Source organism: Callorhinchus milii, unplaced genomic scaffold, assembly GCF_018977255.1.
Source record: "Callorhinchus milii isolate IMCB2004 unplaced genomic scaffold, IMCB_Cmil_1.0 Scaffold3, whole genome shotgun sequence".
In the NCBI taxonomy this organism is placed as follows: Eukaryota; Metazoa; Chordata; class Chondrichthyes; order Chimaeriformes; family Callorhinchidae; genus Callorhinchus; species Callorhinchus milii.
Genome location: NW_024704744.1, coordinates 34,527,794 through 34,551,325, shown reverse-complemented (window position 1 = coordinate 34,551,325; position 23,532 = coordinate 34,527,794). Strand labels below are relative to the sequence as shown.

The 23,532-nt window shown below is 41.8% G+C and overlaps 1 protein-coding gene across 1 annotated transcript in view; it reads left to right on the top strand.

Moving 5' to 3' along the window:
• Positions 1 to 424: 424 nt before the first annotated feature.
• Positions 425 to 23,532, top strand: part of slc35f1 (solute carrier family 35 member F1) — a 162,482-nt gene continuing 139,374 nt past the window's right edge. The window contains exon 1 of the mRNA XM_042333671.1: positions 425 to 678. Within this exon, the coding sequence (XP_042189605.1) occupies positions 542 to 678 (137 nt within the window). The 5' untranslated portion in view covers positions 425 to 541. The remainder of the gene's footprint in view (positions 679 to 23,532) is intronic.

Here is a 23,532-nt window from a genome sequence, read left to right as displayed (position 1 = left end):
CTCGTGGGGTGTTTTTGTCCGCAGGGAGGAGGCGTGTTGGGTTTGAGGGAGAGGTAAGAAGGTGGAGGTGAACTACAAGTCCCATGTGCCAGTGCAGGGCTGGGTGGGCTGATGTCCCTCTGGCGGAGCGAGTGGTAACAACTTCAACTGACTCAGAGCAGGTGCTCCTCTCTCCAGACAGAGAGCTCTGTTGGGCTGCTCCATCCCTCTCTCTCTCTCTCTCTCTCTGTCTGTCTGTCTGTCTGTCTCTCTCTGTGTGTCTCACTCACTTCACTTCACTCCCTCACTCACTCAATCTGCTGCTGAAGCTGAAGAGGTCGCATCTGAGACAGAGAGAGAGAGAGAGAGAGAGAGAGAAAGAGAGTGTGAGAGGAGAGAAAGAGAGAAAGAGAAAGAGAGAGAGAGAGAGAGAGAGAGAAGTGGGGGTTTGGGGGGTGGTTGGGGGCAGGTGAAGAGAAAAAGAGATCGCACCGATTCATCCTCACCGGTTGCCAACCCCGAGTGCGGGCAGTGCAGAATGCTGTCTGGGTTTTAATCAGCAATGATCCCCGAGCAGCAGCAGCAGCAGCAGCAGCAGCAGCAGCGCAACCATGTCGCTACCATCGAGAACATCCCAACAGAAGCCATCACCACCGCATCGCCCACTCTGCTGCAGAGGATAAGGAAAGTCTTCACAAGGTAAGAAGCCCATCCATCCCCGCAAAGGTCCCCACCTGCCCTGACCGTGTGTCCCCCCCCCCTCCCCTCCTCCCCTCCTCCCCACCCCCTCCTCCTCTCTCTCTCTCTCTCTCTCTCTCTCACCCTCACACACACACCACACACCACAGGAGCCGCAGTAAAGCGGTTAAAAAGAGGTGGTCAACCCCACACCGAACATCTGCCGCCGCCGCCTCGCCTTTGCCCACATCCTATCCTCACTTCAGGAAAAGTTATCTCTTTTTTGTCTGTCTGTCTGTCTGTCTGTTTGCTTTTTGTGGATTTTGCAAACCCCTCACACACACCATCACATACACCACCACCACCATCACACACCATCACATACACACCACCACCATCACACACCATCACATACACACCACCACCATCACACACCATCACATACACACCACCACCATCACACACCATCACATACACACCATCACACACCATCACCATCACACACACCATCACATACACCACCATCACACACCATCACATACACACCATCACCATCACACACCATCACATACACACCACCACCATCACACACCATCACATACACCACCACACACACCATCACCATCACACACACCATCACATACACCACCATCACACACCATCACATACACACCATCACCATCACACACCATCACATACACCACCACACACACCATCACCATCACACACACCATCACATACACCACCACACACACCATCACCACACACACACACCACCACCACACACACCATCACACACACCATCACACACACACATATCACACCACACACACCACCACATACACCACACACACCACCACCACCACACCATACAGAGCACCACACACCACTCCACACACACACACCATCCACACACCGTGTGAACGGGGATCAGATGCAACTCCGGTGCAGAGAGCAGCAGCAGCACTGTAACACACAAATAAATAGCTGTTGCACCGAAGTCTGTTGGAAAAACCCCGCACACGACTTTGTGCAAATCTCTGCTCAGTATCTCAGCGAAATGTGCCTCTCCCTCTCCCCCTCTCCCTCTGGTCGGGGGCTGCTCTCTGCCTGTGTCCTGTGGCTCTGATCTGAGGTTTAAATGTCGCGTTTTTGGGGGTTTATTTCGCGTGTCTTTTTTTTCCTCTTTAGGGTGGAGACTGGGCAGTGGATTTCTTTTTGAATTGGGAGTATTTTTTGGGGGGGATGGTGGGGAGTGGGGGGGGGGGATGGTGGGGAGTGGGGGGGGGATGGTGGGGAGTGGGGGGGGGGATGGTGGGGAGTGGGGGGGGGGATGGTGGGGAGTGGGGGGGGGGGATGGTGGGGAGTGGGGGGGGGATGGTGGGGAGTGGGGGGGGGGGGGGGATGGTGGGGAGTGGGGGGGGGGGGGGGATGGTGGGGAGTGTGGGGGGGAGGGGGGTCTGTTCAAGAGGGGGAAACCCACAGCCTGACAAGTGATCACTGATGCTCTTTGTGAGCTGAGCTGCGCTGCGCTGCTTTCTTTCATCGCAGAGCCCCTCAGTGTTAAAGGGTGGACTGACTGGGCTGATAAAAGTGGGAAGGGTGTTCCTCACTAACCCCCCACCACCACCACCACCAACCATCCTCCTTCCCAAATAATGGCTCATCGATTCCTTTCTCTGCATCCCCTGTCAACCTGAACTCACACATTAATTTGCAACACACAAAAGAGGAGTCGCCCAGGCACTGGCGAGAGCGATGGGGACACAGCAAAAAAAAAGGGCTGTTGTATTTTTAATTGTCCCAACAATAGAGCCGAGCACCACAGACACCAGAGAATAGAGTTGTAACCATAATCTCCTGCAACAGCACAGCCCCACTGCATCATCCAGATTTCCTGAGCAGCAATGCACTTAAGGCAGAATGTCTTTGTTTGACAGCACACGAATTAGTCGTTTCCACTGATTCCCCCCCAAAATGCAAGGCACATGCAAACACTTTTCAGACCCCATCGCTGTGTGTAGTTTCTTATTTTGTGTGCCAGTCCTCCTTCTGTTGGTATGACTGATTTGCAGGGACAATTTTGATCGAGGTTTTGATCATCAAGACTATTGGTGGTTATTTCTCACTGCTTTCCTGTTTCATTTCCTATATGCACATAAAGTCATATTTGTGGTTTTTTTCAGGTTTCTGTATGAATTCTTTGAGTGTGTTTTTTTTAAAAAAAACAATGCATAGACGCACTCACTTTTGGTTATGATATTGCACGGTGAGATGGTGTGTTGGTCTGACCACACGTATATACAGTACTAAAATGATATAGGCTGATATTGAACTAGGGGGTTATGAATTTGTTCCTCAGTGAGCTCTCTAAAAAAAAAGACGCCTGTTCTCACAGTCTGATAATATGTCTGGCAAATAGAAACTAGGTGGGAACCTGTCTGCTGCAGTTCTACGAATGCATAGGATATTTGTCAGACAATTGTGCACTGATTGATGTGATTGCTATGATCCTTGAAACCGTAATGCAATGGTGAGGGATGGAGCGAGCGTGGCTGGAGTCAATGCACTGTGCAATATGTCTGTGATAACTTGCTGCATGGCCATTTGTTAGTGATGTTGATTGTCTGTAATGTGTTTCTAAGTTCTCTTGTTGCATGTCCCCCAGTTTGTCGACTGCTTGCATGTTCGCCCACAAATATACAGTCAATTCACTTTACAGTGTGTTCTGTGAAGCGCTTTGGGACGTCCTCCCGACGTGAAAAGCGCTATATCAAATGCAAGGATTATTATTATTATTATGTTGTCATTAGTGGAATGGCTCCAGTCTGAAGGTCCCCCCAGGTGGCGTCAATGCTGCTCCTTGGTCCTGCCACCAGGAGGCACACTTGAGTAATTTTGGCACACACCTCCCATCTCCCTCGTGGAGTGTGACTAAGATTTTCATCCAAAAGAAAAGCCAAGGCTGGAATTTAAACTCGAGATTCTCAACAGAAAATATTGCTGTTAGTATCAAGGCTATAATATTCTTTTGAAATGCCAAAAAAACTCTCTGTAAAATAGTCACATTTATAAAATATAGTAAATGATCCATTTTCCACTAAAGTATTGTTCTTACGAAACCATAACTAGATTTAGGATCACTGAACAATACTGTATCACATCAGTACAGAACATAGCGCCAAATGTGAATATCAGTGAAACATTCTTTTTTAAATATCATTTCTTCCAAACCTTCTCTCCTCTCTTGAATTGAATTTGCTGACTGTTTTTTTTATAAGGTTAAATCCAGGTCCATAATTGCGGGCACCATCAAGTTAAGACCAGGAGATAAGTTCAGCTGAGATACATCAAGAAGAATTGGTTAGCTGATGCTGCACTTGTGTTTTAAAAGCCTGTAGGTTTTAGGAACAATAGACTGAAGAATGCTTGGGACTGAAAAATGAGTTACTTTAGGAGCTGAGAGATAATGTGAGGATTATTGATTTGAACATCAATAACTTGCATTTATGTAGCACCCCTCATGCAGGGTGGTGTTCCAGAGTGTTGATTTCAACATAATGAAGATGTAAGTGTGAGGATTGATGACTTTTTCTTCTGGTAAAATGGATTCTTCCCATTTAGCTTCTGTTAGCTCTGCAAGCCAAAGGAAAGCCTCCGGTGGGGAAGATGGCCAGAGCTGGACAAGTAGTGGGAAGCTTGCCAGACACTGTTGTTAATGACAATCTATTCAGTTTTAGCTGGTTAAACTCGAGCAGTACTTAATTGTACTGAGGTCACTAAGCCTTGGCTCTTGCCACCCTGTGCCTAATAACTCCAGAATTAGGTAACCAGATTGTGTGATTCCAGGGAGAAAGTGCACATTCTATTCCATCCACAGAAATTTCAATGTGTTGGTGGCATATATGTGTGGAACTCTTAGTAAAGTCTGGATACTCTAAAGCATGGTTTCCATCTCTCAGACCAAAGCAGGCAGCCTACTGTATTTGGAGTTTAGGAAAGCTTAGGATATATAAAGAACAAAAGAAACAAAAGTACAGAGGAGCAATGTCCATAATACTAGTAAAAAGCGCAGAAAGATACAAATAATTGCAGTCAGAACAGGTTTTAGTGTCTAAAGGTAAGAAATGTTCAAGATCCTTCAGTTACATCTTTGACTGAACTGCAACATTGAGACCACTAAAAGTCATCAATGATACTTTATTTGATTGTGACTAGGGCTTGATGTTGCTTCTCATCTTTAATATCTTTGTTGCATTTCACACCACTGCCCACTGTATTCCCTGCCACACTATTTCCCACAATTATCTTTCCAGCATTGGTTCCCGTTCGTGGTTCTGTGCTTTAATTATTTCATTCCTATCTGGCCATTATTATGTCTCAAGTGGCTTTTCACTCTATTACATCCTAATCATTCCTGGTGCACCTCAGGGTTCTCTTCCATTTTTCATCATGAGGTAGTCCATGGCAACATTAGCCACAATCGTGGTGCTAGTTCCATACATCCAAATGCTGATGACACCCAACTCTACCACTATCCTTGATTGCAGTACTGTTACTATTTTGCCTGCCTGAAGATGTCCAGTCTTTTCTGCAGTCATGAAGGCTGAAGCTCTTTTATTTAGCTCTAACAATGTCTTCGTACCCCTAGCCCTGATTCCATCAACCTTTCTGACTGCTTGCTCTTGCTAAACCAAGCTGAAATAGATGGTATGTTTGACCCTGATCAGACTTACAAATTCCATGTCTGGTTTATTACCAAGAAAATGCACAAGAGATCTATACTGCACACAAATACACAGTCACTAAACTGATTCACAATAAAATATTTAAAAATAAAATATTTCACAATTACAAAAAATATAATGAAGCGCTTTGAGCCATCTTGACGACATGATATGTCAAATGTAATGATTATTATTAATATTAACTCACCGTTCTTACTCAGCATACTTGGTTGTCACCCTCTGCTTCCTTACTCAGTGGTTTCCTCTGCAAAGTCTGAACAACTAATACTGGACAAAGTGTTAGACCTCATCCTTTTTTAAAAGAATGTTATTTATAAACCAGAGTGTAATCCGTGATTTACTGTATTGGGGGTCAGCTATATGGGAATAGTCACATTTTCATAATCACTGATGTACATCAAAAAGACTAACTGCCCACACGGATTCATTAAGTCACCAAAATCAAATTTAAGTTCTCAGCTTTAGGTCACAGAGGAAATGTATGAAAATTTAAATAATATAATTTTGAAGGCAATGTAAATATGAATTATCACCCATCATTTAAAGAAGTTCAAAACCACTTCCAAAATTAGTTTTGTTTATGATGATAGTCTGAGAAATTGTCAGCTTATGGAAATAAAAATGATCAAAAAAGCTTCAGTATCTCAAAATGGAATCTCGCTTTGAGGGGTAGTAAATTCAAAGTAAATATTTCAGCTTTATTTGGAGGCACAGTGCCTGGACGGTCCCAAACAGTAAACATTCTGCATCTTTTAGGAGACAGTAATTGTTTTAGATATTTTATTGACTGTATTTCAAATCTGGTAAAAACATCTGCAGTACTTTGCCTTTTGTATTGTAAATCTGTTCAGTTGAAATTCACGCCTTATCCACTATGACGGTCACCTTCTTAAACATCCTGTGCAGCTAATCTGAAGCAACATTCATTTTGTTCTGATGTCCTCGAAATTACCTGTGAAATGATAATGCTTAGTGATTGCAATATTCCAGTGTCAGCTTGTTGCACTTTGATATGATAAAAATTGTCCATTAAAGTGGACTTATGGTTCTGATTTGTAAGACGTTTAACAAAGTTGTTACTGTAAATGAGGGATGGGAGTATTGCACCTCATTTCTTACTGCATCTCTTGTTGAACTGCTCCACATTAGATTATTGCAGAATGAATATGATGGGTACTATTCGCAATCACTATAAAACCACAGGTACACCTCACTCAGACCATGTATTCAGTCACCTTCCTTCCCCCCCTGTCCTCCACTCTCCCCAATCCCGACCCCCAGCTCAGGTCCAAAACTCTGTCTATCCAGCGCCTTGGGACATCCTCCCGACATGAAAGGCGCTATATAAATGTAATTTTGCTGTTGTTATACTGGTATGCGCACAAGTTTCAAACATATTGGGGATTGTTGTGACACTCAACTTTTTTTTACTTACAGTACAGGAAACCCTGAACAACCACCATTTTTCATTCATTAAAATCTGATTCGAACACTATTCCAAACAGTAAAACTTAAGGTCAAGGCATTTGTTGTGTTAAGGCGAGTATGGCACCTCAGTGAAACTTAACAATCATAGCCCCTTCTTCCTTATGAATAATTGAAATTGGCGGATAATCAAGATCCACAAAACATTCACAGTCAACAAAAGTCGATCTATATTCCACAGATTGAAAGCTTCCCATTCTTTGAATGGTCTCTATGGAATCCATGTAGCCAGACACCCCAGGTGAGAGTTAGGGTGGGGGGAAGTTGGGTCAGACACATACAGAAATCCATGACCCTTCTCCCCAATGATATTTTATTTTCTCCTTTCTCCTCTTCCCTCTCTCCTCGCCTGGTATTATAAGAACGTCCATAACTGCTCCTGGAGGGTTTACCTGTGGTGGATTGGGTATCTTAATTTTCAGATTTCTATGTTGCAACAAAAACAACAACAAAATTACATGTATTTAGTGCCTTTCATGTCGGAAGGATGACCCAAGGAGCTGGACAGTTAAGGATTTGCACCCGAGCTGGAGGTTGGAATCGAGGAGTGGAGGATGGGAGGGTGGTCAAAGGCATGGTCAAAGAGGAAGGTCTTGAAATGGGCCTTGAAGGAGGCAAGGGAGGGGAGGGGGCGAGGTGGATGGATTCCAAGATGGAATTCCAGAAGGTGGGGCAGACTTGCTCAATGCTCCCCACGGGCTGGGTGGGTGACATGGAACAGGCCAGTGCCAGCCGAGTAGAGGGAGCGGACAAGTTGGTATGATGCTGATAGGATGGTGCCAGTTATTAGCTTGGCTCAGTTGATAGCAAACTTGCCTCTTAAGTCATAAGGTTGTGGGTTCAAGCCCCATGTCATGACTTTGAACTCACAATCTAGGCTGACAGTCCAGTGCAACAATTAGTGGTGCTGCATTGTTGGAGGTCCTTCGGATGAGACATTAACCCAAGCATGGCGTTATGGAGTCCTATAGCTTAGAGCACTCACCTCGCAAGCGAGAGACGTGGGTTCGATTTCCGGCAGGGCAAAATGTTGGGCAAGTTTCCTTACTCCACATTCCTCTGTTTACCTAGCAGCAAGTAGGAACCTGGTTGTTAGTTAATTGGCGGATTACTTTTCCGGTGGTAATAATTCTTTGAAAAAAAAATAATAACAATAATAAGTTGGTCACTTCAATCCATGACTGCTGTGTGCAATTGGTTGCTGTGTTTCTCCCACAAAATATACAGTCAATTCACTTTACAGTATATTCTGTGAAGTGCTTTGAGACGTCTCGAAGACATGATAAGGTGCTATATCAAATGCAAGGATTATTATTGTTAAGCAGCTGTCTGACTATTCCCATGACAAAACTTGAAAAGAGAAGGGAGTTTCTCCCAATGTGCTGGACAACCATCCCCCAGATAAGATTAATTATTCTCTTCATTGTTGTTTGTGGGTCATTGCTGTGCGCACATTGGCTGTGGGTTTGCGTACAAATGCCCAGTGATTCTGTGAAACACTTTGAAATGTTTTGAAATGTTAAGCTACTATAGCAAGTGCAATTATTACTATTATTATTTTTAATTTTATTATCATCATCATTCTTCCAGAATACCAACCATAGCACTGTCTTATTGCAGCAATAAGCTGTACTTAATGTCCTTACTAATAACAAGATTGGTTGCACAGAAGCAAAAAGGATTATTAAATTAGAACTCGTGCTCATGAAAGCAGAGTTATCAAATGCAGTATACATGTGAGGTAAAACAGAAAATGGTGGAAATGCACAGGAGGTCAATAAAAATAATAATAATCATCATCCTTGCATTTTGTACAGTGCTTTATCACGTCGTTGAATATATTGTAAAGCGAATTGATTGTATATTTTGTGGGTGAAATATACGAGAGACAAAGATAAGTTCCCCTTACAGTTTGGATACTTCATCTGAACTTTTCTGACTTTATTTCAGTCTTAAAATATGCAGTTTGTCTTTCAATTCTCCCCCCCCACCACCTCATTAAAAAGTAGTATTATAGTGAAGCACGCTTCTACTGTATTCTAAATAGGAGGTAAAGTTAAGCCCTTGTAAAGTTGAACCCTAACTCTAACCCTAAGTGTGTTAGAAAGGGAGGGGGTTGGGTAGGAGGATGTAATTATGAACCTTTGTGGCTTTAAATTCTGACTTTGATTACAAATTGGGATTCCAGTTTTAAAAGCTTCACTGTAATATATATTATGACATTTTCCAATTATTTTGTTGTGCAGAATATATACAATACAGTAGCTTCAATGTGAATTGATCATTTTTTCCCTTGTGCCCTGTTCCTAGTTGCACTAAATGTAGCTAAATACCGATTGACTGGGAATTGGTCATTGATGTTCTAATGGTAGAGGAGATGCCTGTCGAGCACCCCTTCAAGTCATCCAATTTGCCACTTTAATTGTATTTAGTGGCTTATTGTAGAGTAATGCAGAAACCAACAAGAAAATCATTCCTTGCAGTTTACTGAACAGAAAGCCTTGCACTTGTGGCCTGATCTAAAGTATGTGTGTGTGTTTTTACACATCCTGTGGTGGAGGGTTATGACAAAATTGAACCTGGGAGTGAGCCAGTACCTAGTTAGCAAAGCGTGCGAAGAGTGAATGGCAGAGTCGCCCCTTCACATATCAATTTAATCAGGGATCCCTGCTATGTGACGGCTAGGAATGCAGGCGAGTGAAAGGAGCAGTAAAAGTGCAGCTGCGATTGAATGTTGCTTGTGCAGCGACTGCCAGCTGGCGGCCCCGTTTCATGCTGCTTTCTGTCCGTCGCAGAGCCATCTGCTGCACTTTTAATGAATGAACCTTTTTTTGTGCAGAACAATAGCTCCAGCGATGTGAGCTGCATTCTAATACAACACTTCTCTCTTTGGGGGACACAGCATTTCACCTTTATTGTTAAAGTTACAAGGGGGGAGGTTTTTTTGTGTGAAGTTGTTGCAAGTCCTACTCTTCTTCTTGTTCCAGGTTTCTGTGTCACATGGAGCCACTCTTACAGCTCAAAACTGCAGAGTTTTGAAATATTTTTGTTTAATAAAAAAAATTGCACGTGAAACCAAATACTTTTAGTTGGAGTGCAGTGATTGTTCTATTTGATGTTTTCTCCTTTGTATAGTGAATAGAGTATTTGAAGTTCTTCTTATTGTTCGTAAACTGTGAATTAATCTTGAAGGAGCACCTCTTTGCTAAGCAACAACCTAACAATGCTTGGAATTTACTCAATTCATTGACAAAAAGAAGGGAAACTAAAGCAGTGGTTCCTCTGTATGGTACTCTCTCGAGCATCGTTCAGAAAGATGCTATGGACTCTTCCAGATATTTCAATCTCATTTTAATTTCCTTATCGTAATTCTGCAGTTATGTATGGTGCTTATAAAACTGCCTCCTAAAATGTATTTCTTTCCCGATAAAGCACATTTACCTATTAATGGCTGTTTTAATGTCTGTTCTGGCCATCAGTATGTCTCCCGTAGACATAGACAAAAGGTTTGCTTTTGATAAAGTCCTGTGACCCTGTGGGCAAGAGGAATATTGCAAAATGGTGAAATATTAAACAATTTTTTTAAATGGTATGATCATTTAGGAATGTCATGATGTATCAATCGTCAGCGTGATAGAACTATATAGTTTTATTCATTTGCTATTTTACTTTTATTGTACTGAATTTTATTTTGGCTGCGCTTTTAATAATTCCCTTCCTGTTGTATTATCAGGGTTGCTATGATTATCAAGCAGATTTTACATATCTTGATATTAGTGAAGAGCTTGTACAGCATCATCTCCAGTGTTGAATGTGTTTACACAATGTACCCTGTAATTAGTTTTCTGCTTCATAACAATCTAGAGATTACAGTAAATTGGCAAGCATTTGCTTGGCAAACAGTTAGAGGCTACCCCCTGTTTGTATAATAATAATGAATAAATTCTTGCATTTGATATAGCACCTTTCACATTGGGGGGGATGGCTCAGAGCATTTCACAGGAATTACTGTGAAGTGTAGTGACCGTGTATTCTGCAGGCAAAGCTATAGTGCACTACATCTGGTCTTTTTCAATCAAGGTTGAGTGGGATAGCGACCTCATAAGGTTATTTCTTCCTGCACTCAAAGTGACAGATGTGTTGCCGCTGATGAAGTTCAGTTGTCCTCTGTTTGATACAACAACGATAACAACAGTGGCCATTTATATAGCGCCTTCACATGGGATAGCGTCTCGGAGCACTGCACAGTGGCTGGGTTCGATACTGAGCAAAGGAGAAAGGGGAGAGGAAAGTGATCCTAGATGTGAATGAATAGGTTGTTCTTTAGATATCTAGATAAAGAGGGGGTGGAGATAAATAAAGAGGTAACCTTCATAAATTTATCCCTGTGTAATTATAATGAACTCTACAATGAGTTAGAAATTACATTAGTTCTGCAATACAGCGGTCTACAGGGACAAATCTGCAAAACGTACAGCATGGAGGAGAATAACACTTAGTGTATACCAGCAAAAACACACCACGGAACTCATGAAGTAGAATATCTGCAGTTGTATTTTGAAGCTGGACAAGACTGGGTACAAATAGAACAAACTTATTCGCACCATGTTACTTACAGTCTGTGTTCGTCCACAAAGCACACGGTCACTGTACTTGACAGTAAATCCTGCGAAGTGCTATGGGATATCCTACTGACCTAAAAGGTGCTGTATCAAATGTAACTGTCCATCGGCAGATTTGGCTGGACCATGTCAAATTCCAGCACTGCGCCCTCGCCTCCGCTAAATCGTCGTTCTACTCCAAGACAATCTTAGAGGCTAAGGACAACCCCAGGTTCCTCTTCTCCATCACAAACCGGCTCCTCCACCCACCTTCTCACACCTCACCCATCCTTATCTCAAATGCCAACTGCGAGGCGATGCTGGAGTTCCTCGAATCCCAAGTCGAGGGAATCCGCTCAGCTGCCTCTGCCACTGCAGCTGCTACCCCCCCACATCTCCTCCTCCCACCCCGGCTCCTACCCATCCCTCCCTCTACACCTTTGAACCTGTCTCCCCCTCCTCTCTCATCACCATCATAACCCGTATGAAACAAACCACCTGATCCCTCGACCCCATCCCTACCCCTCTCCTTACCTCCTTGCCCCTCTATTCATTGACATCATAAACCTCTCCCTGTCCTTTGGTACTGTTCCCACCCCTTTAAAAAACACTGTCATCACTCCTATCCTTAAAAACTCCTCCCTGGACCCTTCTATTCTCCCTAACTACCATCCCATCTCCAACCTCCCCTTCCTCTCCAAGGTCCTGGAACGAGTTGTTGCTTCTCAGCTTCGTTCCTTCCTCTCCCCCCACTCCCTTCTCGAACCCCTCCAATTGGGCTTCTGTGCCTCCACAGCACAGAAACAGCCCTGGTCAAAGTGACAAATGACATTCTGTCCATCTGTGACCAGGGCTCCCTCTGCCTCCTCGACCTCTCTGCTGCTTTCGACACCGTTAACCACTCTATCCTCATCCACAGCCTCTACTCTCACCTCATCCTCTATGGCGCTGTCCTTGATTGGTTCAGATCGCATCTCTCACACCGCCTGCACTTCATCTCCCCAAATGGCTTCTCCTCTAGCTCCCGGACCATCTTGTGTGGCATTCCTCAGGGCTCTGTCCTTGGTCCCCTCGTCTTCATTATCTACATGCTCCCTCTTGGTGACATCTTCCGCAGATATGGGCTCAACTTCCACATGTATGCGGATGACACCCAACTCTGTCTGTCCAGCGCCTTGGGACGTCCTCCTGATGTGAAAGGCGCTATACAAATGTAATTTTGTTGTCGTTGTTAACACTTATTATTATTATTTAATCCATATAGAATAAACAGTGGATTCCACTGGGATATATTTATCCAGTGAATGAACTCTAATTGAATAATGTACAAGTGATAAATATTCAGTGAAATCTAAGATGTTTTTTGTTTGTATGATTCTTATTGATTTTTAAAGAATAGGCTAAAGATCCTGGTGATAGCCTAGTAGGTAAGGGTACTATTTTTCATTACACTGAGCTCCACACACAGAATGTTGCATGTAATAGCTGTATTTAGTTAACTGTCCTCAACCAGGCATCAATGATTGACTTGAGTGCCCCTAAACTAGTAAAGGGTAATCAAGTCAACCAGATCCCTCGCTATTGACAATATCACGAGACTGGTTTGGTTGAAGAAGGCCCCTCGACTCATTTCACGCTTCCAAAATACTCAACCTAACGTCATCCCATCACAGCATCAAGGTGGTTTTTTAAGCTGATCACTACCACTATGCATAGAGCGGAATAACCTCAACAGTCTACTATCTCATTCAATTTTGATTCAGAAAGATCAATACATAGAGCCCAATACACACAGAATAATCTCTAAATAACTGCTGAACAAATACAATACAGTATTCAGTGATTCCTGCTGGAAAGTGTGTAGGTGCTGAGTGAGAACTAGATTTAGGTCCTCAGTGATGAGCAGCATGGTTGACTAGCCTGCGGGCAGTCCCTGTCTAATCTTGTAAATGAAGAATGACAAGGTACCAGAAGACTCCTGGCACCTGTGCATTTGTAGCTGGTTTCTTCAGCAAGAGCAGAGGAGAGAAAATTGTCAAAGCAAGAATGGCTTCTCACAATAAATAATCAAAAGAAACACGTTCCAACTGGATATTCTGCTCTCACTCTGCTTGTGTTGTCTATACTGTGACAGAAGGTCGACAGCTTTTTGTGTGATGTTGCAGTTTCACTGTTGCCCTGTTTTCTGGAGAAGTAAAAAATATGTTGGGGTAGAACAGGAATAAAGCCCCCTTTACCTAAGGACACATACCTTTGAGATCTTTCCATCTTCCATTCCCTTTCCCTCTCACACTTAGTCAAGCTTTCTCAACACAATCTTAATTCACTCCCCAAGTTACACAACCAATCTAAGTGAACATTTGTTATGTAGAGAATGGAAATTCGGCCCCAAAGTCCTCTGACCACGTGTGGGAAATCACAGATGTCTCACTAACACACTGAATGGTGTAGCACATTGGAACACATTCCATTTTTTTCATATTAACAGAATAAATATTTCATCTTGTTTCTTCATGATAAAGTTCGAAAAGGTAATGTATCAGTATGGCATCATTGGTGAGTGGGTGTGAGGTCACACATTTCCATCACTAAATCAGAGTCATTCTCAGAGGGGATCCAAGTGTATCCAGAGCCAGAGTGGAATATCCCATGCCCTATATTCTATCCACACTATACCTGATCAAGTGGTGAACATTGGAAGCTAAAATTTTGCTTTCACTGAAAATGCCAATATAAATATTTGCATAAAAAGGTAATCTTAAGGCAAAGGGAATTTTCTTGGTGGTTGTGGGCAAGGAGGGGTTAAACTGAATCAGAAGCCATTGTGAAAGTTTACCTGACACTGCAATATCCTGAGTGTAAAATACAAACTAAATCCTTTTCCACTTCACAGTGCTTCCCTGTTCCATCTGGAAATGGCCATTTTGTAGATAATGGACATATAAATTTATAGTGATTGCAGTGCTGAGCCAGGTCAAACAATACAACACAATAAAAATTGTAGGCCATTACATGCAGCCTTTAAATTAAAAGGGTTTTATTGTTTCATTTTTGGGCTGGTGAGCAGATCCACCCGCCCCCCCCAATCACTATAATGGGAAAATAATTTTGAAAAATGACCAGTTATCAATCAGGGTAAGCAGTTTTGATAAAAAATAAACTGGATGGTTTTGTGTGTGTGTAAGCTTTCACCTCTGGGACCTGGCTTTGAATCTACCCAAACAGATGGGATGAAAGGTTCCTCTCTCCAACAGTTGTTAATAATCTCAAGTGAAAATGAGATTGGATAGCCTCGATCCATTTCCAGAGCCCCCTCCCCCCCAAAATATCATCAAAATTTCCAAACAGACACAAAAATATGTCATTCGAACAAACAAACAATGAAACAAACAATGAAACAAACACAAACAAGTATTTGAGGTGGTGCGATATGTCAGGTCATCTCCAGGAACAAGAAGAGATTTCCCTGTGTCAGTAGCTTTGAATGTCTGTAGATGGCTCGATGCCATGATTCATTTCTGGTCAAATAACAAATGATGATTTGTTCGTCTATGAAGCCTGTCTTTGCAGAACTGCAGACACATCTGTACTTCATGTAGCCATTCATGTGAGGAGATTCACACGAGCTGTTTATTGCAGTGAAATCGAGAAAGGACGAGTGCAGCTGGAGAAGGCTGTATCAGGCCAATTTCCAAAGCGCCCTGGGTACCAGGAACGGTAAATAAGTATATATTAGTTACTACTATACTTCAAGTGGCTCATATTATCTATGGAACCTAACGCCATTGACAGCCCCAATGATTGACGTGAACTGGATCAGTGCACTACCCGCTTGCAGAGTCATAGAATCATAGAAAATGGGCCAGGTCCCATCGTGTATGTGCTGGTTCCTTTAAGAGCAATCTTTCCAGTCCTATTCTCCTGCCCTAACCCCATAACCCTGTAGCTAACTCATAATAGGGTATTAATCTAGTTCCCTTTTGAAAGCTAATATGGATTCTGCAGCAACCACTGCACCTGGCAGGACATTCCACCTCCTAACCACTCTGTGCATGAACAGAATTCGCCAAACCTCCCCAACGTCATGAATGGAAAAAAACTATCTGCGTCTGCGTCTGTGTGGACTGTTGCCAACCCAAATCTGGTAGTGCACGCCAATGCCGCACTGTGCTTTCCTTGCTGGCCTTCACAGTGGCCAGGGATATCTACTTTGACTCAGATTGTTTAGAGTCAAACAATTACAGTGTTTATCTGCATTTACCTGCATTTACTGTCATTTTTGAAAATTGAAAACTGCATTGTAATTACACTTAGCCAGAAATTCCCGCTCACTGGAATAGATCGTCCCCTTCTTTAGTCTGGCCCCCCGGAGTTTAAGTAGACATGTGTTTAATTCATGGTATGAGTTTGCCTGATATTTGGTTATCCTAACAAAAGGAATGCTTGGGATATATGAATATATTGGCTGTTACTCCAGTAGAGGCATTCAAAGCAAGGCAACATCATCTTAAAATTAGATCTTAAACCAGTTAGACATGAGATCAGATAATATTTTGTTGCGCACGGAGGGCTTGTGAGAATGTAGAATCCATTGCCCCAGAAGTCCATAGATACAGAATCAATTGGACATTTTTTTTTGTCAATCGGGTGTCGTTTTAAACATGGATGTCTAAAAGGGACATGAATAGTTTGATAGTAAGGATATTTAAGGGATATGGAGAAAATGTAAGAAATAAGATTAAAAGATCTGTCATGATCTAATAAAATGTCAGAATACACTGAATGGGCTGAATGGTGTTTTTCTATTCCTTACGTTCCCCTGTTTGGTTTAGGCATATTTGTACAGCTCTATTTCCGATCACTGAGCATGTGATTAAGGTAGCTCAGTAATAAGGCCAGTTGGCTGTAAATGATTGTCGGTTCTTGTATCACTTGAGTTTGTGTCATAGCAGGATACAAGTCGGTCCCATGGGCATCACATGACTTAAAATTAGGAGGGTTGGAGTTGCTGTAGTGTGACTGCTGCAATAAGCAGCTGTACATTTTACTATAAACATAATGCCAGTGGAGTCAATTGTGAAATATTATCAAATAGTGCAACTGAGAAATCAGCCATTGCAACATGTACATGGAAACAGCAGTGCACAGGATCATTTTATAGTCTCCCATCTTAACCATTTGGTGCCTGTCTGTCAGTATTTTATTCCAGCAATAATTCTACTTTGCCTCATCCAAACAACAAATTTACAACTTGTAACACTCTCAACATAAGAACATAAATGGCAAAGAACCAGGGCTGTAGGTAGCACTCTCATTCTCACCTCTGAGTTAGAAGGTTGTGGGTTCAAGATCCATATCAGGGCTTGGAACTCATGTTGTCTATGCTGATACTCCAATGCAGTGGTGAGATATGCTGCATTATTGGAAGTGCATCCCTTGGATGAGACTTTAAACTGAAGCCCCATCTGCCTCTTCAGGTAGTCATTAAAAATCCCATGATACTATTCAAAAAGAGAAGAGAGTATTTTCCTGTGTCTTGGCCATCAATCCCCAAATACACGTGATCATTTACTCCATGGCTGTTTGTGGGACATTTTTATGTATAAATTAGTTGCTGTATTCACCCATAAAACACTGCACTTTTCAGTAAATCTTGTTGTTGCCCCGATGTAAAAAATGCAGTATGAAATATAATGATTCTTATTTTATTATCATGGAAATCCGCTTGGACACTGTTTACATGATGGAAGTAAAATTGTTATCTGAACAGAATTCCAGAGGGTTAGCTGCCACGCATCCAGGATTTTCTAATTACAAATTATTTTGTGACTCACGCAATTGAGACCTCACTAACTCAAATGATTTAGCACAATAATGTAATTTAAAAGTCACCATTATTCCCTGATGCCTCACAATCAATCTGTTATAGATATCCATACTCATACAACTCTGTATTCATCTTACATTTGAACCAATGCAAATTGCTGTTTGTTGCTACATAATGACTGCTGTTTTGCTTAAAGTGCGCAAAGAACTTCAAGCGAGTAAGAATGGTATTATCCTAAGGCATATAGCCTTATATAGCAAAACTGTAACTGGGAACACATTGTACAGTGGTATTTGCCGGATCCATGCATATAAAAGCTGTCTGTCTCTATTTCGTAGTGAATGAAAGAGTGTAATTGTGAGAAAATATTCCACGAAAATACTGTCCTACTCTCTGACAGAACAAAGGCTGAATTTACTAATGATGTGGTGAGCTCACAGCTTCTTGATGTTCACTATCCCCCCTCTCTCTCTCCTCTATGTCTGCTTAAATTCTTCTTGTTGTTTATCACCAATCAACAAATGAACTACTGCACCAGAACAGACCCCTTAAGAGGACTCATGTCTTAAGCGTTTGAAAACTCATCATATATAGTATGACTGATTGAGAGATACCGCTGTTAAATTGCAGTATTATTTGCTGGATTATTTCTGCTGCTACAATACAGGGTGCATTCAATCCTATTGCCTCCCAATAGGCTGCAAAATGTATAAATATTTTGATTGAAAAAAAAGAATACTTTGTGCAAGCGTTACAAATGGGATGATCCTTTCACCCTCCTAGCACCAGTAGTGGTTTGAATTAGAAGAGGCCCATTATTGTATGAAGGAAGGAAAGAAGCAAGGATCGTATCGTATTGAAAAGAAACCTTTGGACATAGCAAATTGCAGCAGTATTTGGAGCATCATAATATGTATCTCTTTAGCAGATAATGAAGCTTCACAAATATGTGAAATTAGTTGTACATAGTAAATTTCATATACCATGGCACTACATACAGAAATGTGAAGGAGATAAAATTGAATGGAGCACTCTGAAAAGTCTGATAATGGGTGTAAGTGAGGTTAAGTATTTGTAATAAGATAAAGAAGTGCAGCGTTGATAAGGTTATAGGAAATGAGATTTTCTTTTTAATGGTTGAAGAAATATTCGGATACAGATATCAAGAGATCTCAGGTAGCTTCATAAAGTCCTAAGGGGCTGAAATTCCACTGATGTGTGTTATAGCGAGGTGGTGGGGTGAGGTGGGGTGGGGGGGGGGGGGGGGGGGCGGAATCATATAATCCTATTATTAACATATCAAAAATTTTCAAGATCAGTAATTATACCAATGGAAATGCGCCTCCTCGATTAGTGATTTAGATGTCTAAATCTGAAGTAGGGATCAGTGATGTAGATGTGAGATGTCGAATGGACTGGCATTGTTAGGTAATGTGTACAATAAGCTGGCCACATTTCACATTCACAAAACTAAATTATAACTGAACAGCTGGATGGGAAGGAAAGCAGTCGAGCTAGGTAGCGGGGAATAGGTGCTGCTGCATACAGCTCTAGCTCTCCATAGTAATAATAATAATCCTTGCATTTGCTATAGCACTTTATCACACCAGTGGGATGTCTCAAAGCGCTTCACAGAATATATTGCAAAGTGTATTTGTGGGTGAACCTCAGCAGCAATTGTGCACAGCAGTGTCCCACAAAGTGACCACATTTTTGAGATATTGAGGGATTATTATCCCCGGAAAAAGCAATCTGCCAATCGACTAACAACGGGGTTCCTAATTACTACTAGCTAAACAGAGGTGTGTGGAGTAAGGAAACTTGTCTAAGATTTTGCGCCGCCTGAGAATCAAACCTAGGTCCTCTCGCCTGCAAGGTGAGCGCACTAACCAGTAAGCTATGGGACTCCAAACCATTCCCAGATAGTTGCTACATTTGAAACTACTGTATTGTGATTTAGAATACTTTAGAAAACCCATTCAGGTTCCGTTGTTCTTGTAGTGTCTGCATCTTGTTATTTTCCGGTCATATTTAGCCATCACGAACAGAAAACGTTTAGGTAGAAAGACAGAAATTATAGAAATTTACATCGCAAAAGAAGGCCATTTGTGTCTGGTCTGGCTCTTTTAGCAGCAATCCTTTCAGTCCCATTTACCTTCCCTTTCCCCATACCCCTGTGGATCCCACTTGTACCTCATACTTTGCAATGTGCGCTCAGCTCAGCAGTTGGATTCTGTGGAGCCTGCACCTAATTAATACCAGTGGGCAGAGCACAGTGACTTTTTGGGTTGCAGTTTCTATGTTGCTGTTTCTTAACCCACTCAGTTTGGGAGGTGAAAACATTGCAGCAAGTGACCCGGAGGCAAGACAACTCCTATTAAATATTGACAGTATGTTCAAATTGGACCTTTGGTAAATAAAATAAACCTACACCATCATCTCTCATACCGCTCTCAATTTACGCCTTGTTAAATAGCTATTGCTAATGGGATTTTGCCTACTCAATGTTTTTAAGACTGTAGCTGACATGATAACCTTTTTCTAGGTATTGCCCTTTGGGGACAGACTTTTCCTTCATTCAGTAGAATGCAACAGAAGTGACTCCTAAGTGGAGCTTTCCCTGCCTATTTAATGATGGCTTATAATGGATGCAATTGCTTTATAAGAGGTGCTCCACCCCTACCTCCCAGCTGCTGTAAACACACACTGTACCACCCGGGCATTAAACACATTCACTTTGTGGCTTGACGTTGAAGTACAGAGCATCAGAGCATGTGTGTATGCAACTGCATCATACACTCACATATACAGATGAACAGAGGCACAGTACGTAGTGATCCAGTACTAACTCACATAATCAAATGTTTGTTATCCAATGCATTGGATTACCTCAACAGTGTTAAGGCATTTCATTATTATAATTACATTCAAAATTAATTTACAGCACTTTAAATGATGCCTGAGCCAAAGGCACCCCAAGGCCGAATTCAGCCAGATGTTGGCTACAATTCTACTTGGCATTAACAAACTTTCACAGACCAAGGGTGAGAATAAAGAGAGGGGAACAAAGCTCGGAGTTCATACTGCATGTGCTCAGTGTTGAAAGGCAACTGCCTGAAGTCCTCTGAATAATAATGAAAACCGTTGACTGAAGAAAAAAATTGATTACGTAATAAAGAAACATTGAGGGAATTGATCACAAAAAGGTAAATTCTGTGAAAATATGTGAAAAAAAAGGAGTTTGGAATAACTCAAGAAAAAAACCAAGTGCTCACAATTTTGGTTTGCAGCAACAATCCTTCACTAGCAGATCACCAGCAAAACTGTGACTTTGGTACAAGTAATAGACTTTGGCAGCAAGAACGTGATCTCAAGGACCTTGTCTACATCATCATCTGTGGACACGCAGGGGACAGAAGTCATCTTCTGAGAATTGTGCATCAAATCTTCAGGATTGTACCGAACACACATCCTGGAAGCTGATAAAATAGTGTGAGAATTTGTTTTTTCAGGGAAGTCGTTTTTTAGCAATCAACGTTTATCCAAAAATTAGCATTTATAGTGAAAATTAATAAAAACTATCTTAAAAGGTCCCTTTTTTCTCAACCTAAACCCTCTTGACTGTCATTGCTGTGGGCTGATTGCCCTTCTTAATAATTAATAAGAATAATAATCCTTGTATTTGATAAGGCACTTCAAAGTGTTTCACAGATATACTGTAAAGTGAATTGATTGTATATTTTGAAAGCAAAACATGGCAGTCCATTGCGCACTGCAGTGTCCCACAACAGTTGTGATCTTCTTCCAATTTAAACAATAAACATAAATCACAAAGATACCACCTTTCAAATCAGTAACTAGAACAGTTTGAATTGCTTATTTAATGTTTTTCCCTGAAATTCCAAGGTTGTGCTTGAGGACCAAGACATACAATCTGAAAGTTCAGTTCCCAATCTTTTGATGTGCTTTTTTTGTTGAAACAAATAATGATCCTTGCATTGGATATAGTGCTCTAATGGCCAAAATATCTCAAAGTGCTTCACAGGTAATTGCTATCAAATGTAGTGGCTGTCTAATCAAATGCAGGTGTCATTTTGCACACAACAAGGTTCCACAAACAACAATTAAATTGGTGTTTGTGTTAAAAATTATGGTGTTCAAAATTATGAGGGGTTTTGATTGGGAGAAACTGTTTCCATTGGCTGGTGGGTCAGTAACCAGGGCACATAGATTCAAGATATTTGACAAAAGAACCAGAGGTGAGATGAGGAGAATTTTTTTTACAGAGTGTTGTTGCGTTCTGGAATGCACTGCCTGAAAGGCTGGTGGAAACAGATTCAATAACAACTGCAGATTACATTTGTATAGAGCCTTTCACTTTGGTAGGACATCCCAAGGCGCTGGACTGTCAGGGATTTGGACTCGAGCAGAGGGTTGGGATCGGGTGGGGTGGAGGGTAGGGAGGGTGAGGAGTAGGTGGGTGACCAAAGATGTGGTCAAAGAGCAAGGTCTTGAGATATGCCTTGAAGGAGGCAAAGGCAAAGGAGGGAGCAAGGTGAAGGGACAGTGGGATGGAGTTCCAAAGGGTTGTGGCAGAAGAGACTAAAGGCCCGACCTCTGATGGTGGGGTGAGGAAGGCTGGGAATTAGATGTGGAAAGAGCGGGGCAGTGGGACTGATTGGGTAGCTCCGCCAAAGAGTTGGCACAAGCACGATGGGCCGAATGGCCTCCTTCTTTGCTGTAATACTCTATGCTTCTTTGATAAATTAATGGCATTCATTTGGAGGATTGTTGCACTGGGAGAGACACTTTGCTGTGGGTAGCAGTCATGAGAAGGGATATTGTCAAATGTTTCCAATCCGTAATTGAGACACTTGAAGACAATTATTTCCACCTCAGCAAAGACAAGGGTTCGAACCTGAGATCTTGGCAGTTATTGCTTAATGTACGCCATGTGGGTCACTGAGAGAATGCCACTGATTTTCTGAAATATAACCCAAATCTTTTATAATAATAATAATAATCCTTGCATTTGATATAGTGCTTTTCACGTCTTCTGGATGTCTCAAAGCGCTTCACAGAATATGCTGTAAAGTGAATTGACCCTATATTTGTGGGCGAAACGCGGCAGCCAATTGCGCACAGCAGTGTCCCACAAACAATCGCGGATTGAAAATGACCAATTTATTATTATTTTTTGTTTTGGAGGGATTATTATTAGACGTGTGGAGTAAGGAAACTTGCCCAAGGTTTCATCCTGCCTGGAATTGAACCCAGGTGTCTCGCTTGCAAGGCGAGTGCTCTAACCACTGAGCTACAGGACTCCAAAATTTATTACTGAGACAGACACTGTTAAAAAGTATACTTTAGTGTAGGTAAGTACAGAATGTGATGTGGCATGCCAATGAGCCAGAGTGAACTCTTTTATTATCTATTTCCTAATTGTAATTGGACTAGTTCTTTTGAAGCTGCAATGTTGTGATTATTATGTAATTATCTATGTTATATTACAATCCAACATACACCTTAATCATAAATACAGTATTCTGGGTTGTTTTAACTAGCGTTATTTTATTGAAAACTAACCCGTTATTTTAAAAAGAAAGTCTTCTCAAAAGAATATGAAAGCGTTATGAAGCTCATTTTACAATCCTTTCGATCATTAACAACTACGAGAGAAGAGGACTTACTGGCTCAGATGAACTTACTCCGAGCCTTTTATGTTTATTGAAAAGGTTTTCATACAGCCCTGAGCTCTGGTTGCTTATTTATGTTTCAAGCTTTCCTGCTCATGAGCAGCTAATATACTTGTTTGGACAATACCACTTATGCTACCAGCAATAGTACACTTTATCAGCTGATGATCAACTTGTGAGAAGCAAGGGGAATTTTCTCTAGGATCAATATGGCTCCATTATGACATGCCCGGAGAAAGGGTATTAGAGGGGGTATCTGACTAAATCCCTGTGATAAGAGAGGGTATTCCATTACCCGAGCTAGGCACATCCACAGGACAGGACACTCTGGGTTCCTTAAGTCTTGACTTTTACCAAACTGCTCCCAATACTTTCCAGAATTAGGTAAACAAGGTGCATCACTCCAGGGACAGACTACATTGCATTACAGACAAAGGCAGCTCTAAGCATGGTGATGGATTTTTGCATGTGTCAGGCACTTGGATGAACAAAAAGAAAGCCCAAAATGGCTGCTAGTT